The 19,429-nt window shown below is 41.0% G+C and overlaps 1 protein-coding gene across 1 annotated transcript in view; it reads left to right on the top strand.

Annotated features, from left to right (window-relative positions):
- The window catches only part of LOC126419763 (cubilin-like), a 753,686-nt gene that overhangs the window by 594,844 nt on the left and 139,413 nt on the right, over positions 1 to 19,429 (top strand). The window contains exon 54 of the mRNA XM_050086938.1: positions 13,503 to 13,643. Within this exon, the coding sequence (XP_049942895.1) occupies positions 13,503 to 13,643 (141 nt within the window). The remainder of the gene's footprint in view (positions 1 to 13,502; positions 13,644 to 19,429) is intronic.

The raw sequence follows: 19,429 nt of genomic DNA, 5'->3' as shown, positions 1-19,429 counted from the left end.
CATCTAATTACACCTTCTCCTACGTGACATTATTCTGGTGGAGATGCTGGGTATTGGAACTTATGATAGCGCACATTATCGACAACATAGTGGCTTCCATCAGGCCACAACAGAGCCACCGTTTACATGGCGAGAAACCCGAGTTCGAGCCATATTCAACAGATTGCAATCTATCAGAGACAGAAGAAGAAGAGGACATTACGATGACAGCAACTATGTGCCACCACATGAGACATCCTTCTGGGTTCTCTGGTGACGATGGCCAAGATCCAAACAAGTGGCTGAAGGTATATGAATGTATAGCCAAATTTAACAAATGGGATGACACCATGTGTTTGGCTAACGAATTTTTCTACTTGGAGGGCACTGCCAAGCAATATTATGAGAACAATGAAGAGAGGTTCACAAGCTGGGAAGTATTCCAGGCGGAACTGAGCAAGTATTTCAGTGACACACGACGACAGAAGTGCAAGGCTGAAGATAAATTAAAGTGCAGGGCACAGCGTCCAGGAGAAACTACAGCATCCTACATTCAAGACATCTTGGAGCTGTGTAAAATAGTGGATCCTAGAATGAAGGAGGAAGATAAGGTTGCACATCTCATGAAGGGTGTTGCTGAGTACATGTATAAAGCCCCACTCCTGAAGGAGGTTTCAACAGCAGATGACTTGATAAAATGGTGCCAGTTATCGAGACAATGCATAAAAAAAGAATTACCCACAAAAAGTTTGAATGGCTTCCAAGTGTCATATCTACGTCTGTGATGGAGGAAGCAACTGATTTCACAAGTGTTCTTCGTCAGACAGTGAGAGAGGAAGTTCAGAAGGCACTTGGATGCACTTGGATTGCACAGCGAGCAAAAGACTGAGACGCTTCAAGATGTCATAAGGGAGGAAGTGGAACAGACATTGAACCCAATCTCTCGGCCTTCATTTCCCTTTAAAATGGTGAAAAAGTCGAGAACCAGGCAGAGTTACATCCGTACAATGCCGCATGAGGAACCTGTTTTGGCACCAAGGAAGACTGACACCTGGAGGACCCAGGATAACCAAGTAGTATGTTTCCACAGAAGGATGTAGGTTGCAGTAGGTAGTGGGAGATGAAAAAGCTTGCACAGGATAGAGTAGCATGGAGAGCTGCATCAAACCAGTCTCAGGACTGAAGACCACAACAACAACAACATGTTTCCACTGTGGACAACCGGGACATGTGGTGCACTATTGTCGAGAAAAGCGATGGATATTTGATGACACCCGCGCCAGAAGACAGCAGACCGATCTTAGCCTACGCCAACTCCAGGACAACGAAGATGAATGAGAAGATGTAGGTCCAGGACGACGTAGGTCACCATCGCTGCAAGCTAGCCACTGGAGAGGACACTCCCCAACACACTGATCAGGGTCTCCATCGCCATTTAGAAGCTACACCCGATCGCCTAGCCGCCACAACTTGGAAAACTATAGGGTACAACCTTCCTGGGAAGTGAGGCCGCCAAAGAGAAATCCTCCCCTATTGATCACTACAATTGATAGGAAACTACGTTGATATCCTCATGGATGGCCTATCAGCCCAAGCTTTTGTGGACTCTGGAGCATCATATTCAGTCCTTTCAGAAAAGTACCGTCGCCAGTTGCAGAAAACAGTATTCATCGACAACAAAACATCTCTGCTGAAAGTGGCTAATGGGAAATACATAAAATGTACAGGAAGATGTACCATTTGTGTGGGTATAAGTGGCCTTAGAATTCATTGTCTTACAAGAGTGTAGTCATAATGTCATTTTCAGATGGGACTTTTTGGAAGCTTCTCTGGCAATTATAGATTGTGGTTGCTCGAATATTATGCTAGACGAGATGAGATACTCTGGGCAGGAAGATGCACATTCAAGTGTGTGGTGACTATGTGTGCTGGATAAAGTGATCATTCCTGCAGTCAGCGCTAGAAAGTTAACTGTCACGTGTCATGCAAGCATCAACCCATGGATCTTGCAGTGGAATGTAAGAGAAGCATACCACTGAAGAATAACTTGGTCATCCCAGCCTCTGTTGTTTCATTTAAGAACAGATTCGGTGAATTGTGGATAGTTAACTGTTGCCAAAAACCGCAGATCCTTACAAGATGCATGTGCATAGCAAATGCTGAGCCGTTAATTGAAGAACAGCTGAGCGTCATAGAAACCTCCCATGTCGAGTCTGTGGGCAAAATTAGCACTACAACTACGAGACAAGATCTTCTAGATCGACTATGACCAGATGTCACTAAGAAACAACAGAAGAAGCTACTTGCCATTCTTCAAGAGTTCTCTGAATTAGACATATCGATGGTGAAGCACCGAATTAGCACTGGAGACCATCAACCAATAAGCCAGAGAGCATACCATATGTCAGCAATGGAATGTCGAATAATTCGCAACGAGGTAGAGAAAATGATGAAGAATGACATCATTCAGCCTTCGCAGAGCCCATGGTCATCACCAGTGTTCCTTGTCAGAAAGAAGAATGGCAGTTGGCACTTTTGTGTTGATTACAGGAAACTTAATAAGATATCTGAAAAGGACGTCAACCCTCTTCCACAAATTGACGATACACTAGATTGTCAGAAGGGGGCTAAGTTTTTCTCAACCATAAACGTGTACTCAGGATACTGGCAGACCAAAGTAGATAAGGCTGATCGTGATAAAACTGCATTCATTACCCCTGAGGGCCTGTGTGAGTTTAAGGTAATGCCGTTTGGTTTGTGTAATGCACCAGCAACTTTTGAGCAGATGATGGATAATCTTCTACGTCACCCGAAGTGGACGATGTGTCTTTGTTATTTAGATGACATTATAGTGTTCTCAGAGACATTTGATGAACATATAAAAAGACTGAGGGCTGTTCTTAAGAGTCTCCAACGAGGTGGACTGAAACTTAATCCAAGAAAGAGATTCTTGGGAGCAAAAGAAATCTTTCTGTCAAATGAAGATGTGTGGCCAGACCCAGAAAAGGTGAGATCTACAACAAAATTTCCTATTCCTAAAAGTATTAGAAATGTGAGAAGCTTCCTCCTATAGTGTTCTTATTACCATCGTTTTATCAAAGACTTTCGTATGAACGCCATGCGACTCCAAGAGTTGTTAAAAGCTGATGCTAAATTTATCGGGGGTGGTGCTCAACAAGATTCTTTCGATGTGCTGTGAAAAGCTCTGACAACTGACCCTGTGCTTGGTCTGTATGATGAGAGAGCACCTACAGATCCCTGTGGGTATGGGATCGGTGCTGTTGTGGTGGAAATTTTGGATGGAAAAAATGAAGGTTATAGCCTATGCTTCTAGAACACTCACAAAAACCAAGAGAAACTACTCAACTACAGAAAGAGAATGTCTTGCTTTGATCTGGCCCATGTGCAGATGTCAACAGTATCTCTGTGGAAGGCCATTCACAGTTGTTACAAACCGTCATTCATTTTGTTGGCTGACAGGTCTTAAGGGTCCAACTCGATGACTCGCCAGGTGGGCACTACATGTTCAAGAATATGACACTACCATAGTGCACAAAAGTGGAAGAAAATGCCGAGATGCTGGCTGTCTCTCAAGAAACCCTGTGCAAGGCCATCGTGACTTTGATGAAGATAGTGACTCTCTTGCTGCACTCTAGGATCTCTCTGCTGAGCAGAAGAAGGATGCCAAGATATCCCAAATTATGCTTGCCTTAAATTGGTCAGAGTATGTGAAAGGACAATTTAAGGTAGTTAATGGTTTACTTTGCAAGAAAAACTTTGGTCCGTTTGGAAAGAGGTGGCTACCAGTGATTCCTAAACACATGTGCTTAGATGTTCTACAGAAATTCCATGACACACCAGAGGTCAGACATTTAGGATTTATTAAGACCTACGATAGAATGTGCAAGAGATTTTTCTGGCCAGCTTTATTTAGGAGTGTCCATCACTACGTGTCGCACTGTAGAGAGTGCCAGAGGTGAAAGGCAGTTCCTCAGAAACCACCTGCCTGACTCATACCAATTCCACCAGCGGAAACAGCTTTCTAGTCTGTTGGGATTGACCTCTGACGATTTCCAGTGTCTGCTAGTGGCAATAAATGGATTAATGTTTGCACTGTTTATCTGACATGCTATGCCATTACAAAAGCCTTGAAAACACCCAAAGCATCCAAGGTAGCGAAATTCATCATGTAAAACATTGTATTAAAGCACCTGTGCCCCAAAGTCATTAATTACGGATTGAGGGAAAGTTTTTCAATCGAATCTTGTGACAGACATAAGCCATCAGTGCAACATTACTCATCACATGGTGACTGCCTACCATCCACAAACTACTGAACGCCTTAATAAGACCTTGGCCGACATGGTATCAGTGTTCGTCAATGCTGAGCAGAGCAACTGAGATGAGATGCTACCCTTCGTGTTGTTTGCCTACAACACTGCCAAACAAGACACCACAGGGTTTACGCCATTTTTCCTGGTGCATAGGCATGAGGCGACTACAATGATGGATACAGTGTTTTCGTTACATCCTGATGACGTGAACAACAACTACATCGGCCAGGTGTTAACCAGAGCTGAGGAAGCTCGGCAGTTAGCTCGACTCCGTACGCTGCAGGCTGAAGAAAACGATCGCCGAAGGTATGATGCGATGCGCTGCCCTGTTGTCTACCAACCTGGTGACCTCGTCTGGATCTTCACTCCTGTTTGGAAGGTTGGTCTCTGTGAGAAGCTCCTCAGGCGCTACTTTGGACCTTATAAGGTTGTAAGACAGTTGTCTGATGTTACTTATGAAGTTGAAGATTTCGACCCTGACAAAAGACTACAAAATATCAGAGATACGGCCCCCATCCTTCGAATGAGGCTCTACAAGGATCCTGCCATCCAGGGCAAATTCGAAGCTCCAGCGACAGGCAACAAGAGGGAAAGTGACAAAGAGTTAAGTGGCAAAAGAAGTTTTGAGAAGATCACCACCAGGGTGAGCATCAGTCATTGGGCATCGAAGTACGCAGGACTGATGACTCGTTCCCGGACTAGGAGGACGTAACACTGAGACACTGTTCTCTTAAGGAGGGAGCAATGTCACAGTAGAAGCTGAGTAGCAGTGTGGTGTAGTGGTTGTGATACTAAACTGTTGAATGGAGGGTGTGAGTTCAAAGCTCAGCTGGACTGTACAATTTTTATTTCTATATTCGGTTCTAGAAGTATCCATAAATGTCAAGAATCATTGAACTGGAATATTCTGTAGCTGTATATATACTGTATGTGTTCTGGCCATAGGCAGTTCACTCTGCACTCTTGTACGTGCAAGTGCTGAATACTGAATAAAGATTCATTAAGTGAAGTTAGTGTTTATCATTCATCTAATTACACCTTCTTCTATGTGACAGTATTATTTCAGTGGTACAGGGTGGTGCACAAAAAATCGGCTCTGAGTATTAGACTGCTCATTGTCGATTACCAATCATCATCTATTGTTTCAAAGTTGTTTGCATTAGCTTATTTTTTATTTCTTCATTGTCTAATTATTACATGTTCATCTGTTCTGCTTGTAGCTGTCAACAACTCATCGCTGTCAACAACTCATGCATAATTGGCGAGCAGTCTGTACTCGGGGGGTTGTTTTTCGTGTGCCACCTTATATTATTTCCCTGCAATCAGCCACATAACACTACAGTTTGCTACAGTTTGCTAAACGAGAATTACGAAAATTATGAGTGTGTGAGAATTCTGTTATGAATAAAAACTCTGTACTCCATGGGGGAGGCAAATGCCCCCTCTTGGTGCCTTCCATCTTCATTCAGCTATGCTACTAATTTTCAGTTTTTCATAAGAACCGTATACCAAGCACAATGAATGGTCAACTAGTAAAAATGAATGGTTCCCAAAAAACAGTGATCACCAGTGAACTAGTTCCCAAGGATGAATGACTTTGCCCATCTCTATTCTCGAAACAGGTTTTGCTCAGCATGAATAAAATATGTAACCAGCGCTATTTTTAAACTAAAAACATTTGAGCTACGCAAAGTGAATGACGGTGTCAACTAGCGCTCCAAGAGGCCAGACGCTGAAACACACTAAATATGGTTCGACAAAGGTGTCACGATGAACACAATAATCATCAACAATCATGAAACTGCTTTTTGCGCAGTAGAGACAGTTTGGTAATGGTTGTGATGGTCTTCATCCGAACGAACATATTTACTCCCATCAGCGACCATGCCAAGTAGAGCTTGGCAGCAGCAGGAGATACAGCACGATTTGTTCCATTTACCGGTTCACTGAGCAGAGTGCTCTGGTGTCAAGAAACTTAACCACATAATATTTGTAAACACTACTGGATGGCCAACATCATGCTAGTGACATTTTTCCTCCACAAACAGTTTTTCAGAATGCGTAAATTGCGGAAAAATTATGAATATGTTGACGCAAAATCAGGTGCAAATTAACATTGTGGGCATACAAAATTTGATGGGACCAATAAAAAATATAAACAGTGCAAAAACGTTAATTGCGGGAACATAAAAGTGGGGATATATTGTATTTTCATTGACACTGTGACCCAATAAATTGTGTCTCTCTTACAGCCATGTATTTTCTTGTGTTCCTAATTAGAACACAAGTGTCAGCTTTGAGGGTTGAATTTTCATGTGTTTTGGACTCTGTGGTTTTTCTGCCATTTGCCTCTTTCATGCAGGCTTTATTCTAGTCTCTTCTGCAGTGCAACAACAGCAGGCGCATACAGTTGTGTTGGAAAGTTGTTGTCTATGTTGACCCAGGTTCAGTTGCCAGTTGTTCACCTGCCATTATTCCTCCCTTGCAGAAATCCATGAAAAACTGAGGTGCTTACGAGAAGCAGCTTTGCCAACATTTCGTGATATTCCAGGTGGTTGAGACTGAGACTTGTTATGCTCTTTTCTTATTTTACCCTCTCATATGTGTCATGTACTCTGCCAGTTAGCTCCATTGCAAGAACCAGTGTTGCTTTCTTTTGATGATATGTGTAATTTGCTGTCCTCTTATAACCAAAAGTGTACATATGTGATTGCTTTGTGTGTTGATTTCTACCAGCTGTCTGCAAACAGCTGCAGAAAACCTATTGAGCTTGCTCAGCTGATCTCCACATTCTCACCATAAGTGTCGGTTTTTCAAAAATAAGTTTCAAGAGCCTTTTGCAGGCATGGTGGTCAGAGACACAGTCATTCATCTGACCCCATATAAGGAGGTGTGTCAGCTTTCCCTACAATTTGAGGTCCTTATCTTAGAAGAGGTTTTGAATATTATACAGTCATTTGAAGTATTCTATGCTGCGGGCCACCTATGAGAGACATTGAGTGATGTTACCACTGTTGATAGCATCCAGCCCTGCGACATAGAGCCTAACCCACTGTGGGAAGAGGAAGTAGCTGCAGTACAAACAAGTCAACTGGGCCAACAGGGACAAACTTATTACCGGCAGCAGGAACAGTGAATGTCACTTCCTGTGTGCCCCTCTTGTTTCATACAGCATGAACAACATACATCAAGCCTTGGTTGGTAAGGCCTTTATAATAAATGGCAGACTCCTGTTCTTGGCTAATTTGCAGCCGATGTGATTTACAATACTTGGTGGTTAGCAAAAGGAGGACTGAAAATGGGTTTAGGTTAGATGTCTTTGCTACTTTATGTTTTTCTGTTGCGGATGTTGTGCATCTCATGTCAAACTAAGTGCCTTACCATGAACTGGATTCCAATTGCCCTGTGGTTTTGGATATATCTGCCCCAGCGTTAGATTGTGCAAACAATTTCGCAGCACACATTGCCCTCAAACCCTCCATCAGGCCTCACTTATTTTGGGGGCAGCCACTGGTACTGGCTTTATGTGACCAGGTTAAGACAGAGCTGGATTGCTTAACATCATTGGGAATGATTAAACTAATTTCTTCAAGTGAGTGGGCTATGACCTTAATGATTGTAGAGAAGGCATCCAGTCAGCTTTGGTTCTATGGTAACTTCAGGGTCACTGTTACTGCACATAGACACTCACCCCTGTCCCACCCAGAGAGTTTCTCTCAAACTTGGCTGATGTCAATTCTTTTTGAAAATTATCTTGGCCAAAGGCTACCTTCATGATTCCATTGGAAGAGGCATCAGAGAGTTTCTTGTGGCTAATACACCTTTTGGGTTCTGTCAGTATCAACAGCTAATGTTTGGCATCGTTAGTGTCCCTGCCATCTTTCAACTGTTTTTAGAACAAGTTACGATGATAGTTCCTCATTGCATTAATGATCATGATGATATTGTCATGACAGGTGCCACAAAGAGGTATCACCTACCTGACTTGCATTATTTATTTACTATTGTCAAATGTAATCTCACGAAGTCTCACTTTATCCAGCCTTCCAGTGTTTATTTGGGTCATGAAATTTCCTTGCAGGGCATGTGCTGCATGTAACATGTCACCATCATTAGGGCTTAGTACCGTCCATTTAATCTATGAGAACTTAAGGCTTTCCTCAACAGTGTGGCATACTATAACAAATGTATCCCCAGAGCAGCTTCTATTGCCCAACTCTTGCAACTGTTTCTTTGTACAGTGGTCTGCAGCCTGTGAGCATGCTTTTCTGCAGCTTAAGGATAGTATTCACTCTGTAATCTCTTGCAACATTTCAACCCAGCAAACATCTGGTCCTGGTTACCGTTGTGTAGCAGTATGAGGTGGGGAGGCAGTCCTGCCCCATTGCCATTCAGAATTGAAAACACTCATTTTTGCCCAGCAACATTATTCTCAGGTGGAGAAAGAAGGTCTTTCTGTGCCTTCTCCTTCCCCACCTCCTTCTCTCTCTCAGACAGCACCGACATCGGGGTTTCTTTTCTGCAGCTGGTGCCACCACCTCCCACTGCACTAAACTTGTGCTGCTGTCAATGGGGCCAGAAGCCAGGTCTCCATTGCCTCACCTCTCCAGTTGTAATCTTACCCTCCCACAGATCAACATTAAATTTTTGTCTCTTCATTAGTTTCAAAAGCTTTGAGAGGTGTAAGATACACAAAAAAACTTTTTTACTTATCTTCATTTTCTCATTGTTGCCTGCAGTCACATTTAGGGGTACATTCTTGAAGCTAAAATTTCTTTAACTTTATGGGTTCCAGTTGACATAATAATGTTTGAAGATTTGCCTGTCTTACTGATGAATTTTACTTTTTGTCATGTTCTTTCAATATTACACCATCCTTACAATTTCCACTTCTGTAACATCACAAATTACATTGTTATTGGCAGATATAAAAACACATCTGTTTCTATCAGAGGCATGCCCACTATTACTTACATTCTGCGGTACTAACAATATTCCAAAGAGTTAACCAAACAAAAAGGTTTAAAAACTTTCTTGACAATAGAAGACTCTTCACCAAGCTATATCATTATTTTATAAATGAATCCAGAAATAAATTTAATAATTAGCATTAGATTGTGCAATTAATAATATGAATTTTAAATATGCCAGATATTTTGTAATTTCAAATATATCTAAAAGAAGAAGAATTTTAGCTGTATCGATTGTAACAATTTAATTTCTTTGTATACATTTTATCCTGAAATATAATACATTGTATACAAAATCATATGAAATTCTTTTAGTGAAACAGCTGAGATAATTTTAACCTATTCAAGATTTGAAAGTATTTTTTGGCATTCGCTTTTTCTATATAAAAAAGGGTAATGTTGGCAGAGGGCGTCCAGTTACACAGTCCACCATTGTTGCTTTCTGTGCAGCTGCAGCTCATTGTGTACTCCGACAACCAGAGGGCTCCTGCCCTTCTGTCACTGGTCCTGTCCAGTGGTCATCCTGGGGTCGGTGGGCAGTGGGGGTGCACTTGTCCCACTCAGTTTCATCTGTACATGCCAGTCCAGGCAGAGTGGTAACTTCTGGGACCTTTAAGTGCCTCCCCAGAATTGCCACAACAGCCATGCACATATTTTCTGTCACAACATCATATATGGAGACACCTGGTCTCCCCCCCCCCCCCCCCCCCCCCTCCTTGCTGCCCTTCCACTCACAGAAAAAGGGGTGTAGTAACCGACCGAGCAGTTACTACACCTACAGCCCACATTGGCCATGAGTCAGGCCACTATGGCAAGCATATTCAAACAGCATGCCTACAAGTACCCGAGAAACTGTCAGGGACAGCTCAGTCACTGGACACTGTCACCAGGTCCATCGTGCATGTACAGCACTACATCATCAACAACAGTGTTTTTATCAGCACGTGCATGGACCTCTGGGTCCTCATGTTGGGGACAATTAAATTACTTTCATTGTATTTTTGTTGATGTCACTCTGTGATCCAATGATTTGTACCTTTTTTAGGGCTTGTGTATCCATGTGTTCCTAGTCAGAACACCAATTACCTTTCCCACCCTTTTGTAATACTAGCGTGGTCTACATCTTAAATGACTATTCTGTTAACAGGATGTTACTCTCTAACTTTCCTTCCTTTCCTTTCCTTCTCACCCCATCCAGCATGTCTCTGCTGATCTGAGGCAAATTTTCCTAACTTTCCTCATTTCCCAAACCTCATCAGTCATTTTCCTTCATCCGTCTTCTTTTCCCTTCAACACTTCTAACAAAAGAAGGAGCCACGGGCTCTGAAAGCTTGCATATTTCCTTAACTTTCGTATGTGTTTCCTCCTGTCACCATTTGGTGAGCAGACTGTTTATCCACCCAATTATATGATTTTCCTTTTTCTCAGTTATATCAAGCAACAGTTCTTTGTTCACACAATGAACTATCAAAGATTTTCAAACAAAAGATAGTATATCATCTGAAATTTTTATTTCTGCAACTGGTCAAAGATTTTTTTCCTTTTCTATCATTCATCACATTGTTTAACAAATTGAGATAATAAAGGAGTTGTTGAGCAGTGGCCTTTGTTAGATGTACACACACACACACACACACACACACACACACACACACACACACACACACACACATAACCACTGTCTTCAGGGATTGAAACCCAACAGACGTGAGCAGTATCACCTGTGGTGGATACTGAAGTTCAGAAGAGGAGTGAGATGGAGTTTGGAAGGGGGAGGTATAGTGATGTAGGGGTGGGGGAAGATGCAGCAGTGCTGTGCCAAGTTGTTGCTGGTACAGGATGGTGGACTATTAAGTGCAATTTCAGGAGGCTGTGCTACTGGGGAGAAGGAGCAGGGATGCGAGAGGACAAAAACAGAGAAGGTGAAAGAAAGGGCTATTCAGGTGTTGATAGAATCAAACAATGGAATATCCAGGTTGGAATAATGACAGTATTACGAAAAGAATATGTTGCTACTTATGGTATAGCAGAGTGCTGAGTTGCAGAAAGGCACAACAAAAAGACTCAATCAAGCATGCTCTTGGCCAAAAAGGGCTTCATCAGAATAAGACAACACACACACATATATACCAAACGAGAAAGTGCTGGTAGATAGACACAATAAAAAACACACACACAAATTCAAGCTTTCGCAACCCATGGTTGCTTCATCAGAAAAGAGGGAAGGAGAGGGAAAGACGAAAGGATGTGGGTTTTAAGGGAGAGGGTAAGGAGTCATTCCACTCCTGGGAGCGGAAAGACTTACCTTAGGGGGAAAAAAGGGACAGGTATACACTCGCGCACACACACACACACACACACACACACACACACACACATATCCATCCGCACATACACAGACACAAGGTAAGTCTATATATATATATATATATATATATATATATATATATATATATATATATATATATATACACACACACACAGATGCAACTTACACACACATGATGTCTCTGGCTGCAAAGGTTGTGAGTAGTTTGGTGTCAGCAGCCAGATACTGTGGTCATGTGTGGGGAGGTCAGTATAAGGTGTATGTGAGATTGAGGTAGGATCAGGGAAGGGTATAGGACCTGGTGGTGGACAAGACCGGTGAAAGTTGAGGCCAGGTGCATTTTCGGCCTCAACCTTCACTAGCTGGTGTTCTCCAACTGACTCTGTCTCCATCCCTGCTCTCATTCCAGCTTCACACATGCCTTCAGGGTCAACCACCCCCCCCCCCACTCCCCCCCCTTAGCCTTCATACTCACCCCCCCCCCCCCCACTCTCCCCCCACCCCCCTCACCCCACCCATAAGACACCTGCATAGCCCTTTCCACTTGTCCGCTTCTGTCCTCTCCCTTTCCTTAGTCCCTAGCACAGCCTTCTGACACAGCATCTAGCAGCCCACTACCCTGTTCCTGTTCAAAAGTAAACAATTTTTGGAAATATTGTATAATTGTATAGATAAAAAACCTACTCACCAATCAGTGGCATGAGAAAACACTTTCAAAAGTATATAAATTTGTTAGCTTTTAGAGCTTCTGGCAGAAGGGTTGAAGGGGTAAGAAGAGGCATGAGCACTAGTGAGGTTTAGGAAATGAGGAGAGTTCAGAAGAGTTGCCCAAAACACCAGGTTAGGAAGCTTTACCAGACAAGATGAGAAGGAAAGAAGACAGTTGTGATCTCAGAACCTGTTTTTCCACACATGCCATGTGGATTCTTTGCCCAGACACCAGTTTCTCAAGACTCTGCAGGTGGGAACTGGTGTTTTAATATGCCCTTGGTTCTTGCCACTAACTGGCATTAATTTCTTCAGCCTCAGCATTGCTTCTAACCAGCTGTTCCTTCGTTCACTCCCTTTCAGTTTTCTACACCTTTTCATTTTCTGACCTGTCTATTTTTTGTCACTCCCACCCATACCACATACAGTGCACTTAACTTTCCATTCTAATTAACCCTTGTATGATGTTTTGTCATTAGGAGTTCAGGTTTTCAAATCCTGCCTGGTGCAGTCCCTAACAATCAGTCTTTCTTTCTCATCCTATCCAGTAAGTCTCCAATGACCCTGAGTTCTGTGTCTTTTCCAAACTTTCCTCATTTCCTAAACCTCAGTAGTCCTTTTCCTTCACCCCTCTTCCCTGTCCTTCAAGACTCTGGCTAGAAGAAGGAACCAGTGGTTCTGAAAGCTTGCAAATCTCAGTACTTTTATATATGTTTTCTTCTGCTGCCCCTTGATGAGTAGATTTTTTAAGTATCCAAGTTGTCTGATAGCTTACCCAACAGTCTGCTTTCAAATGTGCCCATCAGCTGCTCAACACTATCTTTAAAATGGTGAATTGTAATATTTGCTTGATTCATACTGTTATTCCATCCTGGATTTTCCTTTGTTTCAATTCACCACATAATTTCCTTCTTTCCACATTTCTTTTAAGTTTCAGCAATGACATAGGTAATCAACAGACATTCTAATTTTTAAAGAAAATGCCATCCCTTTCGGATGCAATTTGAAATATTTCTTGTACTGTCTATAAAAGTCAACACCATAATTGTTCATATCAGGAAAACTTGTATCTTATCTATCATGAATCTATAGATTTCTGCAGGTGACCCACACAAATTCATTTTTGCACTCATTTTGATTATTATGTTATTTAAAATTAACCTGATTCTGCTTATCTTCCAGGTTTTTGACTATGTTGCATTGCAGTGGCTATCCCTTGGACGTATATGTGGAAGAGCAGGTCTTCAGCAGTTCAATTCAACAGGAAATCGAATGAGGATCCTTTTCAGATCGGATGATGCTACAAACGGTGATGGCTTTAAGGTACTATATACATGTGTGTCCCCCCCCCCATGAACCATGGACCTTGCCGTTGGTGGGGAGGCTTGCGTGCCTCAGCAATACAGATAGCCGTACCATAGGTGCAACCACAACGGAGGGGTATCTGTTGAGAGGCCAGACAAACGTGTGGTTCCTGAAGAGGGGCAGCAGCCTTTTCAGTAGTTGCAAGGGCAACAGTCTGGATGATTGACTGATCTGGCCTTGTAACAATAACCAAAACGGCATTGCCGTGCCGGTACTGCGAACGGCTGAAAGCAAGGGGAAACTACAGCCATAATTTTTCCCGGGGGCATGCAGCTTTACTGTATGATTACATGATGATGGCGTCCTCTTGGGTAACATATTCCGGAGGTAAAATAGTCCCCCATTCGGATCTCCGGGCGGGGACTACTCAAGAGGATGTCGTTATCAGGAGAAAGAAAACTGGCGTTCTACGGATCGGAGCGTGGAATGTCAGATCCCTTAATCGGGCAGGTAGGTTAGAAAATTTAAAAAGGGAAATGGATAGGTTGAAGTTAGATATAGTGGGAATTAGTGAAGTTCGGTGGCAGGAGGAACAAGACTTCTGGTCAGGTGACTACAGGGTTATAAACACAAAATCAAATAGGGGTAATGCAGGAGTAGGTTTAATAATGAATAGGAAAATAGGAACGCGGGTAAGCTACTACAAACAGCATAGTGAACGCATTATTGTGGTCAAGATAGATACGAAGCCCACACCTACTACAGTAGTACAAGTTTATATGCCAACTAGCTCTGCAGATGACGAAGAAATTGAAGAAATGTATGATGAAATAAAAGAAATTATTCAGATTGTGAAGGGAGACGAAAATTTAATAGTCATGGGTGACTGGAATTCGAGTGTAGGAAAAGGGAGAGAAGGAAACATAGTAGGTGAATATGGATTGGGGGACAGAAATGAAAGAGGAAGCCGCCTGGTAGAATTTTGCACAGAGCACAACATAATCATAACTAACACTTGGTTTAAGGATCATGAAAGAAGGTTGTATACATGGAAGAACCCTGGAGATACTAAAAGGTATCAGATAGATTATATAATGGTAAGACAGAGATTTAGGAACCAGGTTTTAAATTGTAAGACATTTCCAGGGGCAGATGTGGACTCTGACCACAATCTATTGGTTATGACCTGTAGATTAAAACTGAAGAAACTGCAAAAAGGTGGGAATTTAAGGAGATGGGACCTGGATAAACTAAAAGGACCAGAGGTTGTACAGAGATTCAGGGAGAGCATAAGGGAGCAATTGACAGGAATGGGGGAAATAAATACAGTAGAAGAAGAATGGGTAGCTTTGAGGGATGAAGTAGTGAAGGCAGCAGAGGATCAAGTAGGTAAAAAGACGAGGGCTAGTAGAAATCCTTGGGTAACAGAAGAAATATTGAATTTAATTGATGAAAGGAGAAAATATAAAAATGCAGTAAGTGAAACAGGCAAAAAGGAATACAAACGTCTCAAAAATGAGATCGACAGGAAGTGCAAAATGGCTAAGCAGGGATGGCTAGAGGACAAATGTAAGGATGTAGAGGCCTATCTCACTAAGGGTAAGATAGATACCGCCTACAGGAAAATTAAAGAGACCTTTGGAGATAAGAGAACGACTTGTATGAATATCAAGAGCTCAGATGGAAACCCAGTTCTAAACAAAGAAGGGAAAGCAGAAAGGTGGAAGGAGTCTATAGAGGGTCTATACAAGGGCGATGTACTTGAGGACAATATTATGGAAATGGAAGAGGATGTAGATGAAGATGAAATGGGAGATATGATACTGCGTGAAGAGTTTGACAGAGCACTGAAAGACCTGAGTCGAAACAAAGCCCCCGGAGTAGACAATATTCCATTGGAACTACTGACGGCCGTGGGAGAGCCAGTCCTGACAAAACTCTACCATCTGGTGAGGAAGATGTATGAGACAGGCGAAATACCCTCAGACTTCAAGAAGAATATAATAATTCCAATCCCAAAGAAAGCAGGTGTTGACAGATGTGAAAATTACCGAACTATCAGCTTAATAAGTCACAGCTGCAAAATACTAACACGAATTCTTTACAGACGAATGGAAAAACTAGTAGAAGCCAACCTCGGGGAAGATCAGTTTGGATTCCGTAGAAACACTGGAACACGTGAGGCAATACTGACCTTACGACTTCTCTTAGAAGAAAGATTAAGGAAAGGCAAACCTACGTTTCTAGCATTTGTAGACTTAGAGAAAGCTTTTGACAATGTTGACTGGAATACTCTCTTTCAAATTCTAAAGGTGGCAGGGGTAAAATACAGGGAGCGAAAGGCTATTTACAATTTGTACAGAAACCAGATGGCAGTTATAAGAGTCGAGGGACATGAAAGGGAAGCAGTGGTTGGGAAGGGAGTGAGACAGGGTTGTAGCCTCTCCCCGATGTTGTTCAATCTGTATATTGAGCAAGCAGTAAAGGAAACAAAAGAAAAATTCGGAGTAGGTATTAAAATTCATGGAGAAGAAATAAAAACTTTGAGGTTCGCCGATGACATTGTAATTCTGTCAGAGACAGCAAAGGACTTGGAAGAGCAGTTGAATGGAATGGACAGTGTCTTGAAAGGAGGATATAAGATGAACATCAACAAAAGCAAAACAAGGATAATGGAATGTAGTCTAATTAAGTTGGGTGATGCTGAGGGAATTAGATTAGGAAATGAGGCACTTAAAGTAGTAAAGGAGTTTTGCTATTTGGGGAGCAAAATAATTGATGATGGTCGAAGTAGAGAGGATATAAAATGTAGGCTGGCAATGGCAAGGAAAGCGTTTCTGAAGAAGAGAAATTTGTTAACATCCAGTATTGATTTAAGTGTCAGGAAGTCATTTCTGAAAGTATTTGTATGGAGTGTAGCCATGTATGGAAGTGAAACATGGACGATAAATAGTTTGGACAAGAAGAGAATAGAAGCTTTCGAAATGTGGTGCTACAGAAGAATGCTGAAGATTAGATGGGTAGATCACATAACTAATGAGGAAGTATTGAATAGGATTGGGGAGAAGAGAAGTTTGTGGCGCAACTTGACCAGAAGAAGGGATCGGTTGGTAGGACATGTTCTGAGGCATCAAGGGATCACCAATTTAGTATTGGAGGGCAGCGTGGAGGGTAAAAATCGTAGAGGGAGACCAAGAGATGAATACACTAAGCAGATTCAGAAGGATGTAGGTTGCAGTAGGTACTGGGAGATGAAAAAGCTTGCACAGGATAGAGTAGCATGGAGAGCTGCATCAAACCAGTCTCAGGACTGAAGACCACAACAACAACAACATACATGTGTGTAACAATTCTAATACAACATGAGTATGTTGCTAATTGTGCAGCTATATGTATGAATTCTCAGTTTCTGATATTAATTCAGAAAGCTATAAATCATTTTTATTTGTTTATAATTGCATAATATGAGTTTTTGTAACTTTAAGAATTTAGCTGTTTGCTGTAAATAAATTGTAAGTCTGCTTCACTGTTTTTCTGCTTGCATCTCATCAGCAAAATCACAATTTTTGAAGAGCCCTCCAGTTGTGTATGTGAAACAAGTAAATCAGTTGTATATGTCAGAAAGAGGAGTTTGAAAGGCACTGATTCCCTCAGTCAAATTTAATCTGGCATGGTTCTTCAAAATAGAGTAAGCTTATTATTTTCCTTTTGTCCTTTAATCCTCTTGTACTGTGATCTGTTGCACGTCTAAACTGTTGTGATCTTTGAAGATTTTGAAAATAATTGCCCAGACACTTGACTATACTTTAAGCAATAATAGCTTTCAGTGAGTATAACTGCTCACTCATGAACAATCATTCTGTAACTGCTACTGTGTGTGCTACCTCACCTTCATGCAGTGGCCCATATAGATCAGCTGATCCAACTTCCGCAACCCTTTAGATACAACTATAAGGTATCTGTAGAAATTATTCAAAGATTCCTTTTTAGGTAGATTATTTTGATATCCAAATGGTAATAATATTTCATTAGTATAAGCTAAGTAACTAGTCCTATTATATTAATATGAAAATGAATGTCACCATTTTGATTCAATTATCTTAATGTGCACCCTACTTACAGTAAACTTCAGGACATTCAATGAATTATGACAAGAAATAGAATTTTTTGTATTGATAATGTTAGGTAGTCACCAGAAATTTAAAAAATCTCTCATTTATCAATGCTAAATTTGCAATTTAATAGGGTCACTGACATTCATTCCTAGACATAGGCAAGACTTCTTTTATAAAAAATATAATACAGTGAAACCCATATTTTATGTTCTCATATGGTCCAGACTTAAAAACGTAAAATTGAGGAAAATGCAGAATTGAGGAAAATGTTAAACAATCCAAAATGTAAACAAAAACACATGAAATTGGCATATATGATTAACAATTGGAATCCTTTTCAAGATTTTAAACATGGCTGCAGCAGCAACTGTTAAAATTCTTCACAATAAAGGATGGCAGCCAAAAACAGTTGCAGGATAGAATTTTTTTATTAAAATTCTTGACCAAGGTTTCGGTACATATAAATATACCTTCATCAGAAGTACATTTCTAAAATTACATCATGCACTGGAGAATAATGAAACAATTATGCCAAAAGGCGTCGTCAGTAATTAAAATATCATCTCCATTTGTACAACATGTGTAATGGGTACAGGATCAAAGCGAACAGTTTAACAATGTTACTTCGCCTATGAACTGTTGAGACACGAGTGTCGGAAAATTGGTGTTCGCAATTGACAGTTCTTTTTGCATGAACAACATTAGATTTTGGGGTAACATTTTCCAGTTTATGAAGTTTAAAATCATGTCTACACTGAATTTCAATCTTACGATTGTGTAACCACTCATTAACACTATGCCAAACACTGTCTACGTGAAAGTTAAAATAATCTTTAAAAGTTCTAGTAATATAGAGATACAAAGAGTAAGCTTCTTCATTTAGTTTATCTTTCTTCTTATAAAGGTCACTGATTCTGTCACTCATAATTTGTTTCACCAGTTTAGCTTTAGTAGATGGAAACTTCTTACACTGTTTCACATTGATAAAAGCCTTCACATAATTCGGTGTCAAATGGCGTCTCTCACACTGTTTAGTGAAGTCAATAGCCATACCTGTTTTCAGGATTTTAAATGAGATGTCCACGTATTTTGAAACAGCCTTTGAAACCTGGGCAGGTACATATTTCAAGATTTTAAACATGGCTGCAGCAGCAACTGTTAAAATTCTTCACAATAAAGGATGGCAGCCAAAAACAGTTGCAGGATAGAATTTTTTTATTAAAATTCTTGACCAAGGTTTCGGTACATATAAATATACCTTCATCAGAAGTACATTTCTAAAATTACATCATGCACTGGAGAATAATGAAACAGTTATGCCAAAAGGCGTCGTCAGTAATTAAAATATCATCTCCATTTGTACAACATGTGTAATGGGTACAGGATCAAAGCGAACAGTTTAACAATGTTACTTCGCCTATGAACTGTTGAGACACTCGTGTCTCGTGTGTTATTTTAGGCTTGATGAGAGAAACAGAAATGCAAAAAAAAATGAGTTTACTTCCCCAATTGATGTTACAAGCTCATTTACAATGTGTAAAATGTAAATTTGAAAGAAAGCTTGGATGCTATACTTTTGCTTCATGACCTCTGTCACTGCTCCCAATCTTTATGATCTACAGAGTGTTATGTGTGTAGCACAAAGTACATATATGAGTAGTGAATGTAGCTGTTGCAGTTGTATCATGT

The sequence above is a fragment of the Schistocerca serialis genome, chromosome 9 (assembly GCF_023864345.2).
Source record: "Schistocerca serialis cubense isolate TAMUIC-IGC-003099 chromosome 9, iqSchSeri2.2, whole genome shotgun sequence".
NCBI lineage: Eukaryota > Metazoa > Arthropoda > Insecta > Orthoptera > Acrididae > Schistocerca > Schistocerca serialis.
This window is presented reverse-complemented; position numbering and strand designations above follow the sequence as displayed.